Consider the following 16,109-nt stretch of genomic DNA (forward strand, 5'->3'; position numbering starts at 1 on the left):
GTCTGTAATATGTAAACTTTATACCATGCACATTTGCATTCAAGTTGTGCTTGGTTTATGCATGCACAGTAGAGTTTACCTAAATTCTGTGCTGTTTTTTGACCAGAGGTTTTCTTGTTTTGTTTCTTTGTGTTAGTGTGCAAAAATTGTGCCCATTGGATTGGATGCCAAAATTACATGTCACAAACAGAAGCTATGTTTTGAAAATGGGGTCCTAAACCGAGCTTGCTAAAGTCACTGGGCCAGCTCTTCTGTGGAGCTACAGTTATTTACACTAGCTGAGGATGTGGACTACTGACTCACTCGGCAGCAGATCATGTCTAGGTCTCATGTGAACCCAGATGAGGTGCAGATGAGCATCTTTATCTTTTTATAAACACAGAACCTGTAATCCACTGTAAATATTATGGTGAACTCCATATTTTCTTGTGTGAGATACATGCCAGAATTTGCTCTAGAGAGCTTGATTTTGAAACATCTGTTTCTATTATTTTTAGGGCACTTATATTTGTTATTAATATATTACTACAGATTAATATTAATGCCTGCTCTGCATGTGTTTAAAAGGAGATGACTGTTACATACAGCGCCACAGTTGTCAAAATTTAAGTCTACAAGGCTAGAAGTCCTATAGACACTACTTACTATGGTAGGAATATTGCTGCTGTTTAAGAGTAGATGTTTCCTATGCCCATAGTAGACTACTGGGCAGTGGTCATGTGAGAATTGTCTGTACGAATGAGAATAGCAAACTGTAAAGATCTGTTCATTTAGGCTCATTCATTCTACATGATCTTTCTATTTTGACAGTACATTTCACTAAAACCTACATTATTAAATATTTTTGCTTTATTATTATTTCACATAATTCTTATTGTGCTACATATCTTAGTGTAGATAATACTCTGCATCCAGTAAGCCAAATGATAAGTTTGCAAATGCTTCCATTTTTCTTTTTAAGCCCTGTCTCTGCAATATCTAATATAAACAGTCCTATAAAAATAAAATAAAATAATGGCCTCTCTGTCCTCTGCTGCATACTAAATAGCAGCTTCTGAATCAGTCTGTGTGTCCAGTGAGTGCTGCAGAGGATACCTACCCAGCCCTTGTTGTAGGGGACGCTGCTTGGATGAGTCTTTAGCCATTCACTGCTGACTGCTACAGATCTGGGGTTATTAGTGGCACTGCCAGGAACCTCTCCCACAGACCTCCCTGCTGGAGATGACATAACCACTTGTGAGGCAAAAGAATGATAAGCAAGGGGGGAGGAGAAACACACATTCTTATTCCACTTCACACCCCAGAAATTAAGGGTCTTTGCTGCTTCCATTGTAGTCATTGGCAAAGCTCCCATTGACCAGTGGTGCAGGATCAGGACAGGCCCTAACTACAAAATTGTGTGCTTTGTAGTTAAGCTTTTAGCATAACCTTTCTGGGTTTGGAAATAGTTTTAAAAGCGCTCTGTTTTTCAATAACCAGATGTTTGCAAATCGCGGTGCTGCCCTTTCCTGAATTCTCTCGCACGCTGTTACATGTTCTGTATTTTGTTTCTATAATACTTTTCTTTCCCATTTCTTTGTTGCTCCCTCACTCAGAGCCTGGATATGATTGATGATGAGGTGAGATACTAGTGAGCTCTTTGTGGTGGACTGTGTGACCGTGGCGTGGCAATTTGTCATCTCATTTGCAGATTTGCATTTTTGATCTTATTCTGTTGTGCGGCAAATCTCCCTATTAAAGCACAAAGACAAGCCCCCTTCCTGCTGCAGTTTTTGGGCTTACAGCAAATTACATTCCTTGTGGTTTATTGAGGTGTTTTGTGGAGGCTGCATTTCAGAACAAGTACACTGGACTGAATCCTCCGCTATGCTGAGCTCATGCTTGGTGCAGAGTAGGCAAAAGCTTAGGCTTTAGGGTTTATGCCATGTTTCCCCATCCCTGATCCAGGGCCTGCTAGGGGCTGAAACAGCCCCCAGTGCAATTTAAACCGGCCTAAAGACTGTTCTAAATTCGCCAACTGCAGTAGTCCCATAGCAACTGCTTCACTGATCAAGGATTGATCACAGCATCATGTGTTCCAGCTCAACACCAGCATACCCCACATGCGGCACAGGGGGGAGGAGCTATGCCAGCTTCACGTCACCCAGGAATCCCCAGCTGTCTCCTTTAGCAGTGTTCCTGCTGTTTCCTTCACACAGCACAGAGCAGCCAAATCAGAGGCCAAGGATATGGCTTACTGTCTGTTCTGTACTGTGACTATGTGTCTTCTTATAGTCTTCCATAGACAATAACTTTGGCTATTTATTATCATCATCTTGAATTTTGGAGTGGTTTTTTTAAGGAATTTTTTTGAATTTCATGTTTTAAACTTTCCAAACATACTGTAATGCTCCTTTAAGGTAGACCACAACATTCCAGTATATCCTTAAAAACATTCTGTCCAAAGACATGATAAAAGATTAAAACCATTGTGAGTTGTGCCACCAAGCCCTAGTCAGTCATTATCTGTGACTTCCTCTTTCTTGTGTCTGCATACAGAAAACTAAAATTACCAAGCTATTTCTGTTGCACTGTGTGATGTCTGGGTAGATACCGTTGTAATATATTGGTGTATCACTACTGAAGTGTTGTAATGAAGATAGTACAAATACCTCTACTGTAGTGTTGCAAGTATGTGCAGCAATATGCCATTACTAGTCAGTTTTGCCCTTTTAATTATGTGCATTTTTGTCACAGATCCTTGATGATGGACAGTCTCCTAAACACAGTCAGTGTCAGAATCGTGCTGTCCAGGAATGGAGCATACAGCAAGTTTCCCACTGGTTAATAAGCCTCAACTTTGAACAGTATGTTTCTGAATTCACCGCCCAAAACATTAATGGAGAGCATCTCCTTCAGCTGGATGGGAGTAAGCTTAAGGTAATGGACTATCTTGGTGACAAACTTTGAACGTTGTGTATTGTCACTGGAGATATTCTTAGAGAAAAGGAGAATTCCTTAGGAGTACAGAAAAGGGCTGTGTATGGAATGAAGACAGACTATAATAATAGACATGGCCCAGAGGGCCAGAGTGTTACTAGAATCATTTAGACCCATTTTTTAAAGAAATTAAGGCCCATTTGCTTTGCAAAAAATGTGGGTGTACAGTTTTATCACATTCACATGCACCGATCAGATAACTGCAAACATAAGTGGTATTTGAATGCACAGATTTCTCATTCAACTCCATTTTGTAAAAATGTGAGCTGTGTAGGATGTTAAATATCAGCACAGAAGAAGTAGAGGTAAAATATCTGTAGGCTTGGCAGAATTCAAACTTTTGTTATAATTTCAGTAAATAATATCTGTTTATGGTCAAGCATTTTTTCCAGTTTGCATTGATTTCAATTTTCACAGTTGCAAGAAATTATGGGTGAGTGGGTCAGACAGTAATTGTTTAATGAGAGTATATATACTGAGATTCAAGAAGTTAAAACGCAAATTGTTAACAGCACATTTAAGGATATTTACTTTGTATATTTTGAAATCAACCTCTGATAAGTTCTGAAGCAGCATTTTTCTCACTTTTGTCTATCTGTTAATTTCTGTTGTTACCAATGGAAATATTTTCCCCCAGTTTGTGTGTGTATGGTGAAATCAGTGTTTACTGACATTTACCAATTGAAAAAAATCAAATCCTTCCAAGCCTAAATATTGGACTGCTAGTGAAGAGAGTGTCTTGTGCAGCTTTACCTTTCCTCATCAGTCCATTTATATGCTTCATTGTCAGTCTCTTTCTACCACACATTTCTCTTCATATGTATCAGGGAAGGGGTTGACCATGGATAGTATATTAGAACTAGATACACAGTTTAAAAGTTTTGATATACAAAGTGTGCATTAATTTGTTGCAATGAAATCATGAGCATATTGCTGATAAAATAAATAAAATCTGGTGTTATAGGGGCTCAGCATATGTGAAATTCAGGCTCTAAGTGTCTCAGTTGGGCACGCGAAATTTAACAACTATTTGAAAATTTGGGTTTTAACCTTTCTGTATCTCCAGGATTTTTTATGGGGGAGAGAATGGTGTTGTGACAAAAGCAAAGGCTGAGACTTAGGAAATACGGGGTCTGTCCTAGATCTGCCGCACACTTCTCCGACGCTGGGCAAATCACTTTACCTCTGTGTACCTGTGTTTCTCAGTTGATCAGAATCTTTAATATTCTATAAAGTGTTTTGATTTCCTTACGTGGAAGGCAACATACAATAGAAGGGCAAAGTAGTATTATTTTCAGTGCACTAACTTGATGTCATGAACTCCTGTTTCCTACTTGACTTTAACTCAAGTTTTCACTGTCTTCAGTTTAGTTGAGTTTGTTCAGTTTTCACTGTCTTCTAGTTTGAGTTATTATTTAATTTACATAATTTGGCATAAACGAAACTGTATGGGATTCTTTAATTCTCTTTCTTTCTTTAATATTAGACCCTTGGTATGACATCTTCCCAGGACAGAGCAATCATTAAAAAAAAGCTAAAGGAAATGAAAGTGTCCATCGAGAGGGCTCGAAAAGCTCAAGAAAAAATGGAAAAGCAAAGGGAAAAGCTTAGGAAAAAAGAACAAGAGCGGCTTCAAAGGAAGTCAAAGAAACTAGACAAGTCTTCATCAGATGCAACAGAGGGCGCTAATGAACAATGATGAGCCAGAACTACTCCTATGTTAGTTCATGTGGAGATGTTTCAGGCAAAGAAACTCAAGTTGTCTACAGTACCCCTCCCATTTTCTTGTGGTCATTACACAGGAATATGTACACAAATATGATGCTATAAATAGAGCGAATAGGGAAGTTTATATTGTTTGGCTACATTTTCCTGCAGATACAATACATGCTCTTATTTTTGATCTGCTGAACAATCCAAAACCATTATTTTATTTTATTTGTTGTTATTTGCAAGCCAGGTATCCTATTTTGGAGAAACATTGAGGGGTTTTCCTTTCAAACTGCTATTTTGTATTGGGCTGGTTGTGTTTGGTCACATTGGTAACTAGTGTGACAAAGAGGGATGTGGTCCATTGCATCACAACCACATTTTGAACAGGATCCTTGGTGGTAGATTGCAATGATCAGTGGAGATTTTTGAATTTGGGTAACTGGAGTTGTTCCCACATCTGTTACCATTGACTCATCTTTCTAACTGGAATCTCAACTTTTTTACACGATTCTGATATTTAGTTCTATCTGCTGGAACAGGCAACAGCTCGCATCAGTACCTTGAAATGCCGCCATTTTGCAAACTCAGTTGTTCAGTGACTTATAATGATATGCTGGAGATAAGGACAGGAGAGTCATTATTCTTTCTGGGCAAAAGAGGGGACGTTGACACTCTTGTGATCTGTACAGTAATTTAATACGAGAAGAAGGCAAAGCTGCTTTACAAGGGGTTCTGAGGGTAACATTTATCCTCCCAATATCTGAGCAAGGCTGACTTTCTAACCCTGGCACAACAGATAGTGTACTCTAAAGATCTGGTCATTGTGCTCATGGGGTGTACAGATAAACTTTCCTGTAACACATTATAAGCTTCCTTTATAAACAGATTCTGAAAAAAAAAACTGGGTGTTTGGATGGGGTTGTATTTTTAAGGAAAATACCACATCTTCAGATTCCGTCTCCACTGAGTGCTGGGGGCAGCAATCCTTGTGCTCTGACCTGCAGAGCTGTGATCTAATCACAACTGCTGTCTGCTGAAATGATCTCCAAATCTGAGCCTGCTAAAGGCTTTCAGTTTTCAGTGAAGTGCAATTAAAAAAAAAAAAAAAGAAAGAAAGAAAGAAAATGCTGTTCAAAGAAAAACAAGGTTCACTAATATTGAGGCCAACTAATATTGGCTGCAATATGGAAGAAGACTACTAAATGCAAAGCTGTCATGCACTATCTGTTTTCAATAGAGTGTCCTGAGGACACCCCCCACTAAAAATTCAGTCTTGAGGCACACTTTGCAGAATGTTTGGAATGCTTAAATTGGCTGTTGTGCTACATACTTCAGAGATTTCTCGTATATAGATATGTCTGTTAATGAAGCAAACAGTATAGTCTGACACTGTGTGGTATTAGTGTCCTAGCAGCCTCTTTTTAAATTTTCATTATTTCACCAAATGAATTGGAGGACAATGAAGAAGCTTGCATAATGGGAAGATGAAGATATTACATTATTGCTTTATAGTCAATGCTTACTGTGTAGTAGCATTTATAGGTTATAGCAACATCCGTTCCCTTCAATGCATTCCATAGGTATTGACATAAGTACTAATCTCTGTAGTCCGTCATACCAGGAGTTAACTCTTGTTTTGTTAGTTATTGATGCAAAATTAAAAACTTGGAGTTTCATCAGACTGAAAGTTAACTGCACATGCTGAATGATTTTTAAAGGGATTTTTTTCCCCATCATATATTTTGACATTTATCCTTTTTTTTTAAGCTCTTCTGAAGCTCAGAGTTCTGGAATGTCTTAACTGGGATGCTATGCTCATGTTAGCTAACATTTGTCAAAATTTCATTTTAATAATAATAGTATTTTTACCTGTAGAAAGCTCTGTAAATAGATACAACTTAGTTCATTCCATACGAATAATCTGACAAATCTACTTAGTAATGGCTTCCTTTTTGTTTCCAAATCTACTTTCTACATGTTTCTAGTATATATTTCATTGATCTATAGACATAAAGTAATGAAACTGCTGTGAAGGAGACTCTATTAAAACAGCGCTGATATTTCTGGTAGGTCTTAGTGTTTCCTAATGCTGCCATAGAGAAAAAGAGGAGAAATATAATTGTGGGGAGAAATCATCTCTTCAGTTGAATCTTTCTATCTCCTTTCTAGGAGACAAATTATACTACAGTGTCATGGCGACCTGGTGAAACTAATGCTCAGTTATTTTAGGAGCTTATGAAGTTATATTTAGGTAAGAGAAAGTTATCTGGAAGAAACTGGAAATGTACTATTTTAAATACAATGTTGATTAATGCATTAGATTATTTTCTCCTTAAGTTATGTTTACATGATGGTAATGTTTTAAGTGGTTGTACATAATAGACTGTAGGCGTGTTCCTATTTATGTTCTTTGTTTTCTTAAAAGTCCAAGGCAGACTACTGTGTGTGTTATGCATTGATTTTTCATTCTTGCTCTTTAGAGCAGCGTCTAGTTAACCTCGTTGTAAATCAGGTTCTGATTCTGCAGATAGCTAATTTGATTTGTGCTAGTAATTATTGTTTTTACTGTTTTATAGAAACTTTAGAGCTAAATGGTGAATTTAAACTTTTTGTAATTCTTTGAGTTTAAAATCTAACTTCAAAAAATAGATTTAATCAGTTAAAAATAAAAGTATAAAATGCAAAGTGACTAATGAAAACAAAGTGGACCAAGCAGTATCTGAGTTCTGCTCTGCCTTCTGTGATAAGGTATATTTTTAAGATTCCTTTTTATTAAAGATAGTCATTGATGTATGACACACACACAGTCATGTCACAATCACAGCGGTTTGTGATCAATACAGTTTGAGTGGTTTCTACAAAACCATAAAAGGTTTGTCACAATTCTCATATTGAGACATGATATGCATTTGCCCATTATATATCTAATTCAAAACTCATAATGCCTTTAACCACCTCACTGTAGGCATCCCCTAAGAACAATGCTAGTTTAGAATAGTGTGTTACCACTATCATAAGAAGGAAGAGAATGAACAAATATCCTGTACTGAATGAATAGATGAATCTTCTGCTCCCAGCCTAGCTGGCAGGGTATCTTCCACAAATGTGATTCCAATAAGCTACTTCTGTGGCTTCCTGATCCCTGGACATCCAGTCACCAGTCCCAATGAGTAATTTAGAGCAGTCTCAGGTATTCTGTAAGGTGTGCTAGCTTCCTAGGGGCTATTCTGCAGCCTGGTGTCCCTGGAGCACATCTACACTCTGGCCATATTCTTTCTAATTCAGCCATACAGCCTATGCCAGCTGTACCCCAGTTAGTTATTCTCCTGTGCTGGTGCACTCACAGCTAACTGGTTAGGTAGCGTTCACCCTGTTTTGTATGTGGTAACTGAGTTCTGGATCTGCCAGTGCCAATAGGTTTGGCAGCCCTAGTCTATGTACATATGCACATCTTCTAGCTGTGAAAAGACTGCGAAAGACTGAATGAAGGAGGCAGAGTGGGATTTTTAAGATGTAGAAAATAGAAGATTCAAAGGTGCTCTCATAATTTTAGCCCCAGAAAAGCCAATGTCTGCACTGAAATCCAGCAGTAGCATTGAAACCGTTCTGGAGCGAAAGGCCATGGTTTGTTCTGTACAAACTGCCAAATATATATGGGTCTCATGCCCCATTGCCTGGTACCTTGTGGAGCCATTTGCATCTGGGCAAGTGAGTGCTAAAGCTGTCATTCTGATTAGGTGGTGTTGGACTCCCACTGTGTACCAGTGTAAATGATTACACGAAGTGCAAAGCAATGAGGAGCTCAGCCCATTTAATGTTGCATAATGCAGATTAGTATTGTCCACTGGTTTCTGCATTTCATCTGCCTGCCTTAGCAGAGCTAATGATGTTCATGTACATAAAGCCCATCACAATTAATGGAGTAAAACTAAATAATGGAGCAAAAAAGTAACAAAAGCTGTACAGAGCTGGGTTATGTTTATATATCAGCTTGGGTAGGTGCTTTTATGTCAGTAACCATTTATTGTGCCATGATGGAGCTGAGACAACGCTGCATTTCTAAGCGAGAGTGTTCACAGGATCTAGAGTAGCATTTCCCAGAAGCCACATCAGTCCTCAATTCCCATTGATGTTAGTGGGAATTCAGGATGTTTATCATCTGGCAGCCTCGGGTCTCAGCACATCCACTGCGCGTACAAGCACCAGCTGCGATCCATGCAACTCATCAGCAATTGCTGTTTAGAGCACACACAGTTGAGACAGGCAACCAGAGGCAATGATGCCTCACCACAGAAGCTCATCTGCTGATGTGTTCCTTAGGAAATCAAAGAAGGCATAGGTAGCAGTATCATGTTGTGTATGTGGGGCTGGGATATACTGTTCTAGTCTAGTATCCTGTGCTATGGATCTGAAAATCAGAAGGAAAGTTTTTTGTGTTTGCATAGCCGTATTTCTTTAAAAAGTATCTTAAAAGAGCAATTTGTACAGGGTGCCAGATCTGAGATTTAAGGACCGTTTTCAAAAACAAGGTTTATGTGTCAATTCCTTAGCAGTGTTTTCAAATGGATAGAAAAATTTTGTGTCTGAGAGGGAGACAAGCAAAATGATGTTGTTTTGGGACCTAATCCTGTTCCCACTGGAGTTTTGTCATTGAGCGCAGTGGAGGCAGGATTGAGCCTTTTAATAGCACTTATTTAAGTCCTGTGCTGTAACTCAGCTAGAGAGCAGGCAAACTGGTTTATAGCTTTTGTCCTGTAAGCTTTCAAATCTCAGAAAATCCATAACTTGGTCCAAAATGCTGAAAAATAGAAAGTTGGTTGAATAAGACAGGACATATTTGAGCAACTTGGATGTCTTTAACAGTTCAAATGAAAGGGGCAGAGTTCACCGAGAATTTTTTTTTTCAATGATTCAGAATAATGAAAGAAATTAGCATTTCTAGAAATGAAAATGATTAAGCGATGGGGCTTGTGGTTTGCTTTTTAACAAATACTTTTGCATTTTTGTGTGTACGTAAACATACACAAACTTACACACTGTATTGAAGAGATTAGTAGCAGTTAATATGTAGGTAATTGTGAGTTTTAGGGCTACATGCACATAAGACGCACATCAAGGGTTCTGATAACATCATAAGAGCAAAGCTCTAGCAGTTTGTACCAGTTGTATAATAACTCCGATGTGTGTTTAGCCTCACTCACAGTTTTCGTGTTATGTTTTATATACTTGATGGATCACAAGATTTTAAACAAAAAAATTTATTAAAACCATATACAGACTGTTCCTCTGTACATTTCTCTGCATGTTGTCTTTGTGTTCTTTTGGCAGGATAGAAATAGTATTACAAGAAGAAAAACTTTTTGTACATTTTGTAAACTTAGCTTAGATGTCTATTGGAGAGCTTTGAGCAGTTGATTATGGGGCAGGATTGTGATGTCAGAAGTGACTCATCCAGTCACCACACAATTAGCTATACATCAGGTGCATGTTGCACAGTCCTTTTCATCAAAGCTCTGTATATGTTTTATTGCATTTTCGCACATTTTAAAAACTGTCCTATTTGAAAGCTGTGATATCACAGTCATGAAACTGAGCCCTCAGATTCCCTCCTGGTCCTAAGACAGGCCTTCTTTCACTACCTGGCAGTGGGACTGCCAGTAAATAATGACTAAAGGGACGTGTATGTCTTGTTGGGAGGTTTTGCCTTTAGCTCTTTGTGCTGCTTGTTTCTTTCGGAAGTTGGGACTCTTTATTAGGCACAAATCTCTTAATTTATCCAGCTTAATCCTGTGCGGTGTTAAGGGCTTTCAGCACTGTTTGGCTTTGGAGGAAGGTCTCAGCATTTTACAGGATCAGCCCCAAACTGAGCTAAAAAAGGGGCCTAATCCTGCTACTGTTTTCAGTGTGAGTTTTGCCATTGACCACAGTGGGAGCAGACTGGGGTGTAAATGCGGGAAGACTCACGATATTGATGAAGCGTCCAGAAGAAACAAGAATTACGTGGCACAAAAGACAATAAGGAACAAATAAGCCTCCTCAAATGGAGATGACATAGTGCACAGTGAACCTCCTCAAAATATATTTGCTTTCCCTGGTGCATTTACTGTCGTAACTACTGCTTTTGTATTTTTCAGTGATGTTGCACTTATAAATCACCGGTAACTAACAGGTGTTATACATATTGCTAAAAGACTGGGCAGCTAAAAAACTGAAATGCACTGTGTGCCACTGTAAAAACTGGCTTTTTATTATTTCTTTTTATCTTAGCGAGGGAGATGGTTGTGTTTCAGAATTTTTTTAACGTCAAATGTGTATGAATTGCATGTAATCCTGGACTTTTCATTTGTACATCTTGGTGTCTAATCATCTGCATGGAAGAGACAGTAGTGCCCTGTCTGAGCTTGTTCTCTTGTGCTTGGTTAATATGTACTTCTCTGAATTGTTGAGTTTCCAAAAACAACATTCCTTTACATTTGGTTATTTGGAGGCATTCAAAGCAAAACATCATGGTGGCCCTTTGTTTTCTTACAGATTTAAAAAAAAAACCAGTCACCTTTGATTAAAATTAATTTGTTAGTGTAAATACATTTCTTGCCAATGAGTATTGTTAGACAACGAATGCAATAAAAAGAGAACTACTGAAACTTGGTACAAGAATTTTTATTTAGTCTTTGCGCCTCTGTTATTCATTCCATAATTAATAAACTGTTACTCAGATTGGACAACTACTGCCATGTGTTAGGGTCTGTCTATTGCGGAATAAGATGGGATGTGACTTTCAAGCACAATAGCTATTGCAAAGAAGATTAAGCTACAAAAAGGCACTCTTAGTGCAGAATAAGCGTCCACATGGCAAGCTAGCTATTCTGGGCTATTTCTCCTTGTAGGCGAGCACTTAGTTATGCTTCTGGTGGTTTTCACATAATTGTTCTTCCCTTCCTTGCCCAGCAAGTCTAAAGTTCATTTTAAACTCATCTGTTAGCCGGAAAATCAGGACAGATGGTGCAGGATTCAGGTTGGATCTTATTACACTCTATGATTCTTATTGCTGCAGGTCCTAGTGAGTGCCCCTTCCAGGCCGCCCACTTGAACGTCTGGGAAGGGTATCCAAGCCTCTGTGCTTTGGATGCCCCACAGGTGGTTTAAACCTTTGGAGCCTTGGCAGGCTGCAACAGTGGTTTCTCCCTTGGCTTCTCAGCAACATTTCCTGGGCCCTGAGGCTGTCTGTTACCCCTTAGAAATGGAGCTCCTAAGTCCACCTGGCTCAGTCTTCTCTTGGGAGTACTTAGGGATCATCAGTGTCCACGAAGGCAAGCAGGGTGTACATGATGGGAGCTCTCCCCTCCTGCAAAGCCCCTTACCCAGCTTGTGTGACCTTGCTCTCTCCTGCCTGATGCTTCCTGATGGGCACCCCCCGTTCCAGTGGGTTCCCTTATTTAAACAACTCTTGGTCACCTACCTGCCTTTGTTTGTAAGGATGCAGCTGTTTTTTTAGCATACCAAATTCTAAGTACTGTTAGTAGGAATCTTAAGTATTTTCCATTGTCCCTGTCGGGTGTATACCAGCTGCAGGACTGTTGACAAAGCTAGAACAACATACACATAGTTATTCATGACATAGTTGTTTTTCATAATACAACTTCACAAAATCAACCAGAAATCATAAATTGTAGAGACATTCTCAGTGCATCACAGTTCTGTTAAAAACCATACTACCATGGCATTATATGGATGGTTTTTCTTAATGCAGTGTTGAAATGTAACACACATGCTGATATATGATCTTCCTAAGTGGACCTAGAAAATAGGCCACCAGCTAGCAGTTCAGTGCAACATAAATTGTTGAGGCTAGCCATGGCAGAACTTTTTAAAGAGAGCTGTATCTCTTTTGGTAAGGCATGTACAGTATCATGTCAATTCACTCATCACCAAACTGAAAATTGTAATGGCCATTTCTCAAACCACCTGATGGTGCTGTTCTGCTCAGCATAAATTTAATAACTGTATATAGCTGAAGTAACGGCCATCACTGCAGTGGAGTTACTCCTGGCAGTATCTAGACCAAAATAGTCACCACTGAATCTCGATGGAAAAGGTTCTGAGTTCAGGCTCTAAGTTTCCCAATAGCTGGTGTCACCAAGTGTCATGTTTCAACAACATGGTCACCACCTGCAAGAGTGTGAAAGGATCATTTTAACCCTTTGAACAATAAGGTACTAATGGTGTACTTGTTTACTGGTAGATTGTATAACTCGCTCTTCCAACCATGCTCCCGTCCCACCACTCTCACTCTCAACACAGTTGCATCTGTCCATCCTCCCTGCCACTCCCCGCCGCAAACCGGTTCTATGCAGGGTATGTCTACACTATGGGATTATTCCAATTTTACATAAACCGGTTTTGTAAAACAGATTGTATAAAGTTGAGTATACGCGGCCACACTAAGCACATTAATTCGGCGGTGTGCGTCCATGTACCGAGGCTAGCGTCGATTACTGGAGTGTTGCACTGTGGGTAGCTCTCCCGTAGCTATCCTATAGTTCCCAAAGTCTCCCCTGCCCACTGGAATTCTGGGTGGAGATCCCAATGCATGATGGTGCAAAAACAGTGTCGCAGGTGATTCTGGGTAAATGTCGTCACTCAATCCTTCCTCCGAACCTTCGCTGCTTCATGGGTGCTCCTGGCTGGCTCGATGGCAGGTCGGCACGGGGCACATGATCAAAAATGGGAATGACTCCTGTGGGCTCCTTCCCTATTGGTTCTCGTTTTTTTCTAAAAATGCAGTTCGTCCTGCTACCTAGAATCTGGGGAAGTCTCCTAGAGTAACCAGAGAGCCAGCCGTCGGGCCGAGTCCCAGAGCATCATTGCAGCTGAGCTGCATGCCTTCTAGGGGTGCCTCTGCAACACCCCGCCGTTGTTCTGCCCTCAACGCTCCTAGGCACCCCGACTACAGTGTCAGTGTCCCTCATGTGTGATGATATAATAAGAAGCGGAATAAAGAACACTGACGTTGTGTAGTGAGATAATGCAGGGGATGCAGCCTCCGCCTAGCTATGTGCAGGCAGGACATTCAAAAGGTGCGGGGGAGCGAACCCAGCATCCGCCACTGCAGGACGTATACGTAGATCTGTTTCTTTAGTGCACGAAGGGTGGGTGGCTGATGAGCTAGACTCCACTCTATATGGGACGCGTTGTTGCGCATTTTGTACCGTCTGCAGGGTGACGGAGAATCTTTCCCTTTGTTACCAGCACCCAGCGACTACCTAAGCGCAGGCAGAGATCACGCGTGATGATGAGGCTATTTTCACCCTTTTTCTACTCTGCCAATCAGAGGGAGGGAGGGTGCTGCTTGTTTCAGCCTGCAGCCCGGTCTACCGCGCATGCAGTAGACATACCGGTGACATTGAAAAAATGCAGAGTCGATTTTTTTCCCTTTCTTTCATGGGGGGAGGGCGGTAATGACACACTATCCTGAACCACCCCAACATGTTTTGACCCTTTCCCAGGCATTGGGAGTTTCAGCCAGAATGCAAATCCGAGTTTCAGGAGAATGCAGGGACTGCTGGGACAGCATGGCGGGTACTCAGTCACCCCCTCCGTCCCCTCATGAGCATCCATTCTGCTTCTATTGGCTTTCCGCTACGTTGTACCGCAGCATGATGCTGCTGCTCTTATCATCCTGAGATTTTTTCAATGCTTTGTCATTTTTCTTCTGTCAACCGAACTATGACAGAACAGATTTGTCTCCCCATACACAATCAGCTCAGTTCTACTGTCGATCCATGCTGAGCTCTTTTTGGATTTGGACTGCTTGCCACCCGTGGCGGATCCAGGTTCCATGTGGGCAACAAGGAAATATACTTCAAAGTTCCGGGCTTTTCCTGTTTACCGGCCATGCATCTCCAGTTCAGCATTGCTTTCCGGCGTGTCACAATAGGTGCACTGTGCGATACCCCTGGGGGGCCAACCATGGCGCGTCATGGTGCTACCTTGGTGCCCTCCGCTGAGTCGCGGGGGGAGCTACAGACAAATCATGGAGTGGACTGTGTCCCTGCTGGAGTTGGCTCCTTTAGGTTTTGGCTAAAAAAAAAAATAAGTAGTCAGTCCGCGATGAAAGAAGATAGGGAAAGTGCCCATACTAGAGGAAGACCAGCAGACGCACAAGCCGCACTTGTTTGTCGCACGGGCCCGAGGGGGCCCAGAGATCGCGGGATGCAGTAAATGACTCATGCATCCTAGGGGTGCCGTCTCAACAACCCCGCCGTGCTGGCCCTCGGGCTCAGGCACCCCGGACTACAGGGGCAGTGTCCCTCATGTGGATGAAGTAATAAAGAAGTGCAGAATAAAGAAACACCTGACGGTGTAGTGAGATAAATGAGGGGGACGCAGCCTCCAATGCTAGATAGCCAGGCAGAACTCATAAAGGGTGCGGGGACAGGTAAACCTCCAGGCCTCCCATGACTGTGCCGGGAAGTACGAATCTGTTTCTTTATGCCACGAAAGGGGGGGGCCTGATGGATTGCGCATGACTCCCGTCAGGCTGCTATAGGTAGACGTGTGCATTTCATTTGGTAACGCTTGCAGAGGACAGGACAATCCATTGCTCCATTACCCAGCACCCCTATCCGACCCACCCTTAAGGCCAAGCCAGAGCACGCGTCAACAGAGACAGTATGAGGAATAGTGTCCACCAAATTTGTACCGTCGCCATCAGAGAAAGGGAATGGGATGAGCGGCGGTCAGGTCGCTTGCGAGCACGCGGCTAGCCAGCCGCATGCGCAGTATGACCCTCGGATTCGGTACATTGAATAAAAATGGCAGATGATTTCTCCTTTTTTTCATGTGCGGGTGTGGGGGGGTGAATACTTGATGCAAAGAACGAGAGATACCTACCTCCGAGGAAGCAGATGTGACCACCGGTGTCAGGGCATTGGCAGACAAAATTCAACTGCGGTTCGGAGACATTGTGCGTGGGAGGGGGAGCCTATGCGGAAGGTCCTTCGGCAAAAGTGCCCCTCGTGAAGCTCCAGTAGCAACCATGATTCTTTGGCTGTACGCTACGCTTCACGCAGCGCACGGGGCGGTAATCTACATAGCCTGGGAATTTCAAAGCTTTGTAGTGTCTGTAAGAGCTTTCGATAGAGACATGCGAGATTGCTCCCAGTGACAGCAATTCAATCCAGGTAGCTCCTGTACGGAGCCAGGTTCGGGAGCTCTTGGTGGATTGGAGTGACTGCAGTCACACCGCCGCTGAACAGATCCATGCGGGCAAGACAAGAAAGTAAAATTCAAAAGTTCATATACAGGGCTTTCCATTACCTGGCAGTGCATCAAGTTCAGATGCTGGTCCAGAGCGCACAAGGTGCACTGGTGGAACCCGCCTGAGGAGCGCAATCAACCAGGATGCGATTGGCACA

At 41.6% G+C, this 16,109-nt stretch overlaps 1 protein-coding gene across 10 annotated transcripts in view; it reads left to right on the forward strand.

Annotated features, from left to right (window-relative positions):
- PPP1R9A (protein phosphatase 1 regulatory subunit 9A) overlaps window positions 1–11,336 on the forward strand; it is a 243,183-nt gene extending 231,847 nt beyond the window's left edge. For 6 of the 10 annotated variants that reach the window (XM_032785350.2, XM_032785349.2, XM_032785348.2 and 3 more), the window contains 3 exons: window positions 1,596–1,619; window positions 2,737–2,919; window positions 4,466–11,336. In XM_032785350.2, coding sequence (XP_032641241.1) covers window positions 1,596–1,619; window positions 2,737–2,919; window positions 4,466–4,678 — 420 coding nt within the window. In that variant the 3' untranslated portion in view covers window positions 4,679–11,336. The remainder of the gene's footprint in view (window positions 1–1,595; window positions 1,620–2,736; window positions 2,920–4,465) is intronic. The other 4 variants (XM_032785351.2, XM_075062354.1, XM_032785356.2 and 1 more) reach the window with 1 other exon arrangement.
- The last annotated feature ends 4,773 nt before the right edge of the window (window positions 11,337–16,109 follow it).

Source organism: Chelonoidis abingdonii, chromosome 2 (genome assembly GCF_003597395.2).
Source record: "Chelonoidis abingdonii isolate Lonesome George chromosome 2, CheloAbing_2.0, whole genome shotgun sequence".
NCBI lineage: Eukaryota > Metazoa > Chordata > Testudines > Testudinidae > Chelonoidis > Chelonoidis abingdonii.